The following is a 10,552-nucleotide window of genomic DNA, read 5'->3' as shown; positions in this document are numbered from 1 at the left end:
ATACAGCACATATGTTTCGAAATATACCTGTACAGACTAATAGGCACCCAGTTAGACCCAATGCTCCCAGTAATAGACCTGGTCTGATACACTCCCTATCTTATTCAGGAATACAATCCTGTGTGAGAATAGTTGTGATGAGGAGTGTGGCTGTTACTCAGCTCTGTCAGCACAGAGCACTGGAGTGTGAGACTGGAAGCAGCATTTTCACTGAAAATATAATTTAAGACTCTTCTAAGCAAAAAACTTTCACATATCATACCATGCAAGGGTACAGGACCATAAAGAGATAAAAGGGTGTCGTACCTTATAAAAGGGTGGTTCTAAAGCTAAAACATTTTTTACATGAATGCATAGATATAAAAAAAAAAAAACGTTTTACAACTTCCTGTGCTCCCCCACCTCCCTAAATACTTACCTGAGTCCACAATCCATCCAGCACTGCGCATGGCTGCATCTCTTCCTTCCCCTCTCCTTCTCCTCACAGGGACTGAGGCAGCAGATCCTGCTACTGTCAATCAAATGCTGTGAGGAGGAAGCGGGGCTGAGCCACGATGTGTGTGCCTATGGATGCAAACAGCCTGGCTCGGGATTGAGCCCACATGTCTGCCCGCATAGCAAGTGGTCTGCTTTGGGGGGCAGAGGGAGAAGAGAACAGTGCCAGTTGGGGACCCCAGAAGAGGAGGATCAGGGCCACTTTGCACAATACTATTTTACAGAGCAGGTAAGTCTCGGTTCACACTAGGTCGCTCCGACTTAGGGGGCGACCTGTGAAGTCGCGTGCAGCGCGACTTCGGCACGACTTGCACGGACTTCATAAAATGAATGTCTATGCAAGTCGCCTCCAGGTCGCCCCGAAGTAGTACAGGACCCTTTTTCTAAGTCGGAGCGACTTGTGTCGCTCCTATTAGAACGGCTCCTGTACTACACAATGGGAGCGTGATGAACCGCGACTTGTCAGACTGACAAGTCGCGGTCCAAGTCGGATCAATGTGAATGCGGTCTAAGTATAACATGTTTTTTATTTTATGTAACAAAAAGTTACTTTAGAAACATTTTAAACTGGGCTTGAAGCCATAGCACCATCATGATGGCCAAACAACAACAAGCATTAGCAAATTGAATAGGCAGCAATGACCACTCCATATTTCTCTTAGGAAAGGTTTACTTTGAAACACAAAACGATATTGCTGAATCATGGACAGGTAGGTTGTTTTACTCCTTACTTATACATTGCTCAATTTTGTGTCTTGTCCACAGTCTGCCTAATCTATTTCAACAGCTGAACCAGAAGTAGAGTGGTGGTACACAGATATGGTAGATGTGGGTAAACCAATGGCCTTGTACAAAGGAAATGTAGGTCTTAATTATCAATTAACCTCCTTCTGTTAAAGGATTTGGCTTTCTAATATGTGATTACGTCTTTCATTCACAAATACCTAAGTCAGCTGTGGGACCCCACCTACTGTAACTCCTAAATTAAACAATGGCTGAAAACAAGATGCATGGTTTACATGACAACCTTACACGGGAGCAGAATTTGATCTAAAAACAGATTGATCTGTCTAAAATCATTCTGGGATTTAGGAGCTAAAAGCACACCAGGGGTTTAGTGTTCTGACATCTGTTCAATTAGCCATCTTCAGAATCCTGCACTAAGAAGACACTAAGCCAGTGCCTTCTGTCAGACTTCAAGAGGCTTGGCCAGGTTTTCTTAAGCTCTCAAAGATACACGAGTGTATAGAAGATGGACAGAATGACCAATATGCTATGAAGTTTGTGATCGGTAGTTAAACATCATAATTGTAAATAAAAGCCATGTTTTGTTGAGAATCAATCAAGAAGAAGATGGGGGATTTAAAGAAAGAAGATGTTGAAAAATACTTGGAAAATAATCCTCAGTTTGCTAAGGAATATTTTGATAGGAAGTTGAGAAGTGAGGCTGTCTCATCTTTGTTTAACCACAAACAACAGGACCTCAAAGATGGAGTTTCATTCCAAGAGCTGGCAAAACTGGAAGAAGCCGACATTTTGCTGGAGGTGTTGAGGGAGACAGAAGAAGCCAGTGATGTGGAGAAAGCCATCCATAAAATCCTCCAAAGGCTGGCACTTCTCCTTCAGGCTAGCTACTGTAGTTTCTTCATATACAGAGCTCGGAACGGGATTCCAGAGTTGGCTACTAGGCTCTTCAATGTCACCAAGAACTCAAAATATGAAGATAATTTTGTGACTCCGGAGGGTGAAATTGTTTTTCCTTTAGACATTGGTATTGTGGGATGGGTGGCTCACACAAAGAAGACCTTCAATGTACCTGATGTGAAAAAGGTAAGTAGTCAGTCTAAGACAAAGTGGCATTTTAGTTGTTTTACATCTATTTTATATAATAAATGGATGTGTTTGTTCACAAAACTTGTTCATCGCGAGGATCCTGTAAAAGGGATGAAAGAACTATGTTTTTAGGTCTGAACTAATATAGTAAGTTATATCTAAGGCAGGTCTTCCATGACCTGATATTTGCTATGAGATGGTTGAACTAAGAATCACATTTTAACCAGAGTTGTAAAAAGTACTCAAAACCCATACTTGAGTAGAAGTGGAAGTGCTCGATCAAAAAGTGACTTGAGTAGAAGTACTAAAGTATTCAACATTTTTTGTACTTAAGTATTGCAAGTAGTTTTTTAAAAAATTTTGCTACTCAACTACTGGAAGTAAAAGTACCAGTAGTTTTGAAAAAAAAATTGCTACTCAAGTACTGAAAGTAAAAGTACAAGTACTGTGTTATGTAGTTATTAAAGAAAGAAGTCAAAAGTTTGAACATCATATTGTTTTTTATTATTTCAAATGCAGCTTTTATTTATACATACAGTAGCATTTATTTTCATATGCGCTGATAATACACATGTTTTGAGCTTCATGAAACCGTCCATCTACTGTTCTGGCAGTGGTAATTTTTATAATTGTAATGAGTAACTATGCAGCACAAAAAAAAAATATTGGAGTAGAAGTATTAAAATCATCGAAAAAATGTAGTGAAGTAAAAGTGGAAGTAGGAGAAAAAAATTATACTCTAGGAAAGTACAGATACCGCCTTTCGGTACTTAAGTACAGTAGTGAAGTAGTTCTACTTAGTTACTATACATCTCTGATTTTAACATATAAGTGAAAGAAGTGTTTGGGCATGATTGTTTAATTTACTAGAAATGGGACAAATTCTACTATCCGTGCAGATATTGAGATATCAAGAATGCACAAATCTCTGTACTGTTCCTACATTTTTGTTTGTAACCAAACCACTGGGGCAACTATCTTAGCCTACATTCAGGCGTATTACAAAAGTGTTTTATTATCCCACAGTTTTACGACCCCCTCTGTGACTACCCCCCCCCCCACCTTCCCCCCTGTCTTCAGCTCTCCCTCTGTCTTATCTCACTAACTATGCTAGTTTTATTACCATTACCAAGTCGCAGTCCGTCAGCTCCCATTGTGTAGTACAGGAGCCGTTCTAATAGGAGCGACACAAGTCGCTCCGACTTAGAAAAAGGGTCCTGTACTACTTCGGGGCGACCTGGAGGCGACTTGCATAGACAATCATTTTATGAAGTCCGTGCAAGTCGCGCCGAAGTCGCGCTGCACACGACTTCACAGGTCGCCCCCTAAGTCGGAGCGACCTAATGTGAACGGAGGCTTAGAGGTTTTGTGTTTTCTTAACATTCTGCTAAACATTTTGTTAATCAGTACTGCTTGGATCTTGAAGAAGGGGACATACCCCGAAAGCTTGTCCTGAAAAATTTTATGTTAGTGCAAATAAAAAAAGTATCACGGACAGTACTCAAGTGTTTTACAAAAATTTCTGCACTTGAATCAAGCTCCGGGAGTTTGTTTTCCTTAGCTTGTCAAGAGGAAGAGAGCAATTCAAAAACACATGAAAATTCTCATAATGCACATTTACAGATGCCCCTATTGAAGTCTATAGGACCAAAAATGCCTGAATACTCAGAAAGTAGGTTATGTACTTTTTGAGCTTAGCACATAGAGTGTAGGGCAACTGAGCTTAAAAGTGTGAACAGGAAAAATTAGAAAGAATGGGATTCTAAGTAATCAGGTGTAGTGAAACAAACAGAAGTGTGTATGAGGGTTTACAAATTAGACAGCCAAAATGCAGATCTTTTGGTTATTACTCTTTGAACGGTGAGATGTATCACAATCATAAGTAAGTCTGATTATGCATGTATTCTCAATATATAATGTGTTGACAGGAGATTAGTTTGCAAAATGGCATCACTCACATACTTGTCTGGCATCTCTCCTGGTAAAACCCAGAACTCTTTTATAGTGGCATCACAAGAAAAAGAAAGAAAATCACTGCCTTAGGGCATATTGCTACTGCTTGTTCACCAGCCATCATGATAAATCCTGTACAGAATAGAACAGCATTTGTATTTCCTTCATAAGTGTTTTTGTTCTCTAGTCTGTGTCTGGTTCTCTAGTCTGGGCCCTGGTTGGAGCACTGCACCTGAGCTTTATAGTTTATAGTCATACCTTCGGGACCCTCTTGTTGACAGTCTGTCACAAAATGTTCACATCGATTAGATGTGATCTACATTTCAGAGTACTAAGGGTGTTATGAGGACAGAGATATCTCTGTACTGCATTCACTGCCAAGAAAACATGTGCTCATTACTCATAATGTCAATGGGAAAGGGGGGTAGATCAAACATAACCAAGATGAAAAAAATAAAAATAGGTTGAGTATTTGGCTTGTCAAGTCAACATAACATATGTGATAAAAACAAGAATATGTAGCAAGCAAACAATCAAAAGTACTTCTTAGCTCTTCCTTTAAAAGCCATTCCTTTAAATTCAGCTAGTGCGAAATTTGTCTTTATATCAGATTGACACACTATCTGCAACCTGAATTCAGACTTTTAGTAGAAAAGCTGGCCCTATAAATTGATGAGAAGGAGGAGGCAGTGCTTAGAAGAGCTTAAAGGAAGGAATAAGCTCATGGTGAGCAGTTTCCAGTTTGGTGATGGTCATTGGTAGTCCAAAGAACTAGCAAAGATCTGGACGTTGGCAAAGAGTCTGCAGGTGTCACCCTTCTTAGGCCTCTTTCACACGGGCGTTCCGTATGTCCGTATATCACCCTATCCGTTTGCGGGTGATATACGGACATAATGCATGTCAATGGGATTGCGGATGTCAGCGGATGACCATCCGCTGACATCTGATTTGCGTCCTTTCAGTTCTGTTCTGTTTTTTGGAACGGAACAGAACCCTATTTTTCTTCCGTTTAAAAAACGGAAAGGACGCAGAATCAGATGTCAGCGGTGTCTTCCGCTGACACCTGCAATCCCATAGACATACATTATGTCCGTATATCATCCGCAAACGGATGGGATGATATGCAGACATATGGATCGGATGACACAAGTGAAAAAAAAAAAAAGTGCCGGAGTGGATCAAAATACGGTCCGCTCCGTGTGAAAGAGGTCTTATGCTATGCAGTTATATAGTTTGGCAAGGGTGCAGTGATCAAACGATCACAAAAAGTGTGTGTTTTCACCAATATGTATATATATATATATATATATATATATATATATATATTATATTTTATTTATATATATATATATATATATATATATATACACACACAAATATACACACCACTGTGCAAACATTTTAGGAAGATGTGAAAAATTGCTGTAAATTAAGAATGCTTTCAGTATTTGATGTTTTAGGAGTTCATTTTGTATAAATTAACAAAATGGAAAGTAAATGAGCAGAAGAGAAATCCAAATTAAATCAATATTTGGTGTGACTACCCTTTGGCTTCAAACCAGCATCTGTTCTTCTAGGTACATACAGTGATTGGAAGGTTGTGCCAAACATCTTGGACAACTAACCACAGATCTTCTGTGGATATAGGCTGCCTCAAATCCTTTTGTCTCTTCGTGTAATCCCATACAGTCTCAATAATGTTGAGATCTGGGCTCTGTGGAGGCCAAGCCATTACTTCCAGGACTCCTTGTTCTGTAAGCTGAAGATAGTTCCTAATGACATTGGCTGTATGTCCGTATTGACTTTAACAACACACCTTGAAACCACAGCCTGGGAGAGACCTTGCCGATGCAGTATAACTACTTTGTGTCTTGTTGCTGTGCTCTTCTTTGCCATGGTATATGACCTGTGACATGAAACTGTCTTCCACAAGCTCACCTTAGTAGCAGAGTTTAGCTGTTCCTCATTCAGTTTTAAGCCTCCTACACAGATGTTGCTGTTTCTTTTTCAATTAATGGCTGTATTTCAACCTGCATATGAAATTGATGATCATTAACACCTGCTTGGTATAATTGGATAATCATACACCTGACACTAATCCTAAAAAATCCCTGACTTTGTGCAAGTGTAAGAATTGATGCTGGTTTGAAGTCAAAGTGTAGTCACACCAAATATTGATTTGATTTAGATTTGTCTTCTATTTGCTCACTTTGCATTTTGTACATTAATAAAAATAAGCAATTAAAATACAGTGCCTTTAAAAAGCATTCAAATTTTCCCACATTTTGTCATGTTACAACCAAAAACTTAAATGTATTTTATTGTGATTTTTTTGTGATAGACCAACACAATGTGGCACATAATTGTGAAGTGAAAGGAAAATGATAAATGGTTTTCAAACTTTTTTTTACAAATAAATATCTGAAAAGTGTGGCGTGCATTTGTATTCAGCCCCCTTTACTCTGATACCGCTAACTAAAATCTACTGGAACCAATTGCCTTCAGAAGTTCCTTAATTAGTAAATAGAGTTAATCTTAGTTTAAATACAGCTTTTCTGTGAAGCCCTCAGAGGTTTGTTAGAGAACTTTAGTGAACAAACAACGTCATGGAGGCCAAGGAACATACCAGACAGGTCATGGATAAAGTTGTGGAGAAGTTTAAAGCAGGGTTATCTGGCCTTTATTGAAGAGGTGCAAGAAGAAAGCCACTGTTGAAAGAAAGCCATAAGGAGTCCCATTTGCAGGGGGACACAGCAGACATGTGGAAGAAGGTGCTCTGGTCATTTGAGACCAAAATTTTACTTTTTGTCCTAAAAGCAAAATGCTATGTGTGGCGGAAAACTAACACTGCAGATCACTCTGAACACACCATCGCCACTGTGAAACATGGTGGTGGAAGCATCATGATGTGGGGATGGTTTTCTTTAGCAGGGATGGCGAAGCTGGTCAGAGTTGATGAGAAGTTAGATGGAGCCAAATACAGGTCAATCTTAGACGAAAACCTGTCTGCAAAGGACTTGAGTCTGCAAAGGACTTGAGACAGGGGCAGAGTTTTTCCTTTTCAACAAGACAATGACCCTAAACATACGGCCAGAGCTAAAATGGAATGGTTTAGATCAAACTATATTCACATGTTAGAATAGCCCAGTCAAAGTCCAGACCTAAATCCAATTAAGAATCTGTGGCAAGACTTGAAAATTGCTGATCACAGATGCTCTCCATCCAATCTTACAGAGCTTGAGCTAAAAATGGGCTAAAATTTCACTCTCTTGATGTGCAAAGCTGGCAGAGACATACCCAAAAAGACTTGCAGCTGTAATTGAGACTTGCAGCTGTAATTGCAGTGAAAGTTGGTTCTACAAAGTATTGAATCAGGGAGCTGAATACAAATGCACGCCACACTTTTTACATATTTATTTGTAAAACATTTTGAAAACCATTTTTATTTTTTCCACTTCACAATTATGTGCCACTTTGTGTTGGTTTATCACATAAAATTACAATAAATCACAATAATCCCAATAAATTACATATAAATTTTCGGTTGTAACATGGTAAAATGTGGAAAATTTCAAGGGATATAAATACTTTTTCAAGGCACTGTATATATTTTTGACTGCATTCTTACTTTACAGCATTTCTTCACACCTGTCTAAAAATTTTGCATATATACAATATATACAGAATCTCACAAAAGTTAGTACACCCCCTCACATGTTTGTAAATATTTTATTATAGCTTTTCATGTGACAACACTGAAGAAATTACACTTTGCTACAATGTAAAGTAATGAGCGTACAGCTTGCATAACAGTGTAAATTTGCTGTCCCCTCAAAACACCTCAATACACAGTCAATGTCTAAGCCTCTGCCAAAAAAAGTGAGTACACCCCTAAGTGATAATGTCCAAACTGGGCCTAAAGTGTCAATATTTTGTGTGGCCACCATTATTTCCAGCACTGCCTTAACCCTCTTGAGCATAGAGTTCACCAGAGCTTCACAAATTGCCACTGGAGTCCTCTTCCACTCCTCCATGATGACATCACAGAGCTGGTGGATGTTAGAGACCTTGCACTCCTCCAACTTCTGTTTCAGGATGCCCCACAGATGCTTAATAGGGTTTAGGTTTGGAGACCTGCTTGGCCAGTCCATCAACTTTACCCTCAGTTGGAATACTGCCCTGCGGCCCAGTCTCCAAAGAGAGGGGATCATGCTCTGCTTCAGTATGTCACAGTACATGTTGGCATTCATGGTTCCCTCAATGAACTGTAGCTCCCCAGTGCCGACATCACTCATGCAGGCCCAGACCATGACACTCCCACCACCATGCTTGACTGTAGGCAAGACACACTTGTCTTTGTACTCCTCACCTGGTTGCTGCCATACACACTTGACATCATCTGAACCAAATAAGTTTATCTTGGTCTCATCAGACCACAGAACATGGTTCCAGCAATCCATGTCCTTAGTTTGCTTGTCTACAGAAAACTGTTTGCGGGCTTTTTTGTGCATCATCTTAAGAAGAGGCTTCCTTCTGGGACGACAGTCATGCAGACCAATTTGACGCAGTATGCAATGTATGGTCTGAGCACTGACAGGCTGACCCCCACCCCTTAAACCTCTGTAGCAATGCTGGTAGCATTTATACATCTATTTCCCAAAGACAACCTCTGGATATGGCGCTAAGCATGTGGACTCAATTTCTTTGGTCGACCATGGTGGAGCCTGTCCAGTTAAACCTCTGTATTGTCTTGGTCCCCCTGCTGCAGCTCAGTTTCAGGGTCTTGGCAATATTCTTATAGCCTAGGCCATCTTTATGTAGAGAAACAATTATTTTTTTCAGATCCTCGGAAAGTTCTTTGCCATGAGGTGCCATGTTGAACTTCCAGTGACCAGTATGAGAGAGTGAAAGCGATAACACCAAATTTAACAAACCTGCTCCCCATTCACACCTGAGACATTGTAACACTAACGAGTCACATGACACAGAGGAAGGAAAATGGCTAATTGGGCTCAGTTTTGGACATTTTCACTTAGGGGTGTACTCACTTTTGTTCCCAGCAGTTTAGACATTAATGGCTGTGTGTTGAGTTATTTTGAGGAGACAGAAAATGTACACTGTTATACAAGCTGTACACTCACTACTTTACATTGTAGCAAAGTGTCATCTCTTCAGTGTTATCACATGAAAAGATATAATAAAATATTTACAAACCAGTGAGGGGTGTACTCACTTTTGTGAGATACTGTATATAAATTTCAGTTAAGCATTGCGTAATTGCCAGGGGAAGCAGTAAAGACAGAATAATGTCAACCCCTATCCTACATGTTCGACCCAAATCAGTGAAGGCAAGATAGAGACGATAGCTCTGAAAGCTTATCAATGGGTAAGTATCAAAGCATCTGAACAAATAACTGTCTGGTTTGCCATGATCAAATAATCAAGGGCTCCCTTTAATGGTTCTAATGTATAAAAAGGAGGGTTGAGGGTTTCTCTTTTACTTTCATACACATGACCTAGTACGTTATATAGAGAGACAAAATTAGGGCGTAAGGATTTTATGGCGAAGGGGAGCAATGTCTTTTACAAATACGGTCTGGTATTCAACAACTCTTGTACTTCAGCTGCGCACAGCGTGATATTTACAATATATGCAACATCTCTTGCAACAGCTAGGCCATAAAGTAGGTAACACTTAAAGAGGAGCTCCAGACTCCCCCCAAAAAATTAAAAGTCAGCAGCTACAAATATTGTAGCTACTAAAGTTTAATATAAGGTCACTTACGTGTCCAGGGATCCAGCGATGTTCTCACCCAAACTGATTCTTTAATCGGCTCCGGTTGCATGTGCCAGCATCTCTAGTAAAGTAAACAGAAAGTGGAGCCTTGTGGATTCACAGCCTGTTTCCTACTGCGCATGCGCAAGTTGCACTGTGCCTTGTGAATGGTCCCGTAGTCTTCTGTGATGTGTCCCAGAAGACTGCAGGGAAAGGAGGGGGGCGAACCAGGTACTCGCTCCACCCTCCCACCCAAAAAGTGCCAAATGTGGCAGTGGGGGGCGCAAACAGGTGGAGCTTTCCCTTTTGGGTGGTACTCCACTTTAATGATAAAGAATGTTTTAACCAAAGGAAGTGCTTGTGTCCTCAAGTAAAGATTTTTTAAATATGGAAAAATAAATTTCCTTGTGCTATTTTCAACAATCAAAAAAGGGAACAACTTTATCACCTCTTAAAGCAATGGTGTTGCTATAGTAAAGCTTCTGAGCAAAACCT

The 10,552-nt window shown here is 39.9% G+C and overlaps 1 protein-coding gene across 1 annotated transcript in view; it reads left to right on the top strand.

The window, feature by feature from the left end:
* Positions 1-1,195: 1,195 nt before the first annotated feature.
* The window catches only part of PDE6C (phosphodiesterase 6C), a 130,318-nt gene continuing 120,961 nt past the window's right edge, over positions 1,196-10,552 (top strand). Inside the window, exon 1 of the mRNA XM_082269252.1 lies at positions 1,196-2,325. Coding sequence (XP_082125378.1) covers positions 1,849-2,325 — 477 coding nt within the window. The 5' untranslated portion in view covers positions 1,196-1,848. The remainder of the gene's footprint in view (positions 2,326-10,552) is intronic.

Source organism: Pelophylax lessonae, assembly GCF_965119305.1.
Source record: "Pelophylax lessonae genome assembly, chromosome: 9".
In the NCBI taxonomy this organism is placed as follows: domain Eukaryota; kingdom Metazoa; phylum Chordata; class Amphibia; order Anura; family Ranidae; genus Pelophylax; species Pelophylax lessonae.
Note: the sequence above shows the minus strand (reverse complement) of the source record. Positions and strands in the feature narration are given on the sequence as shown.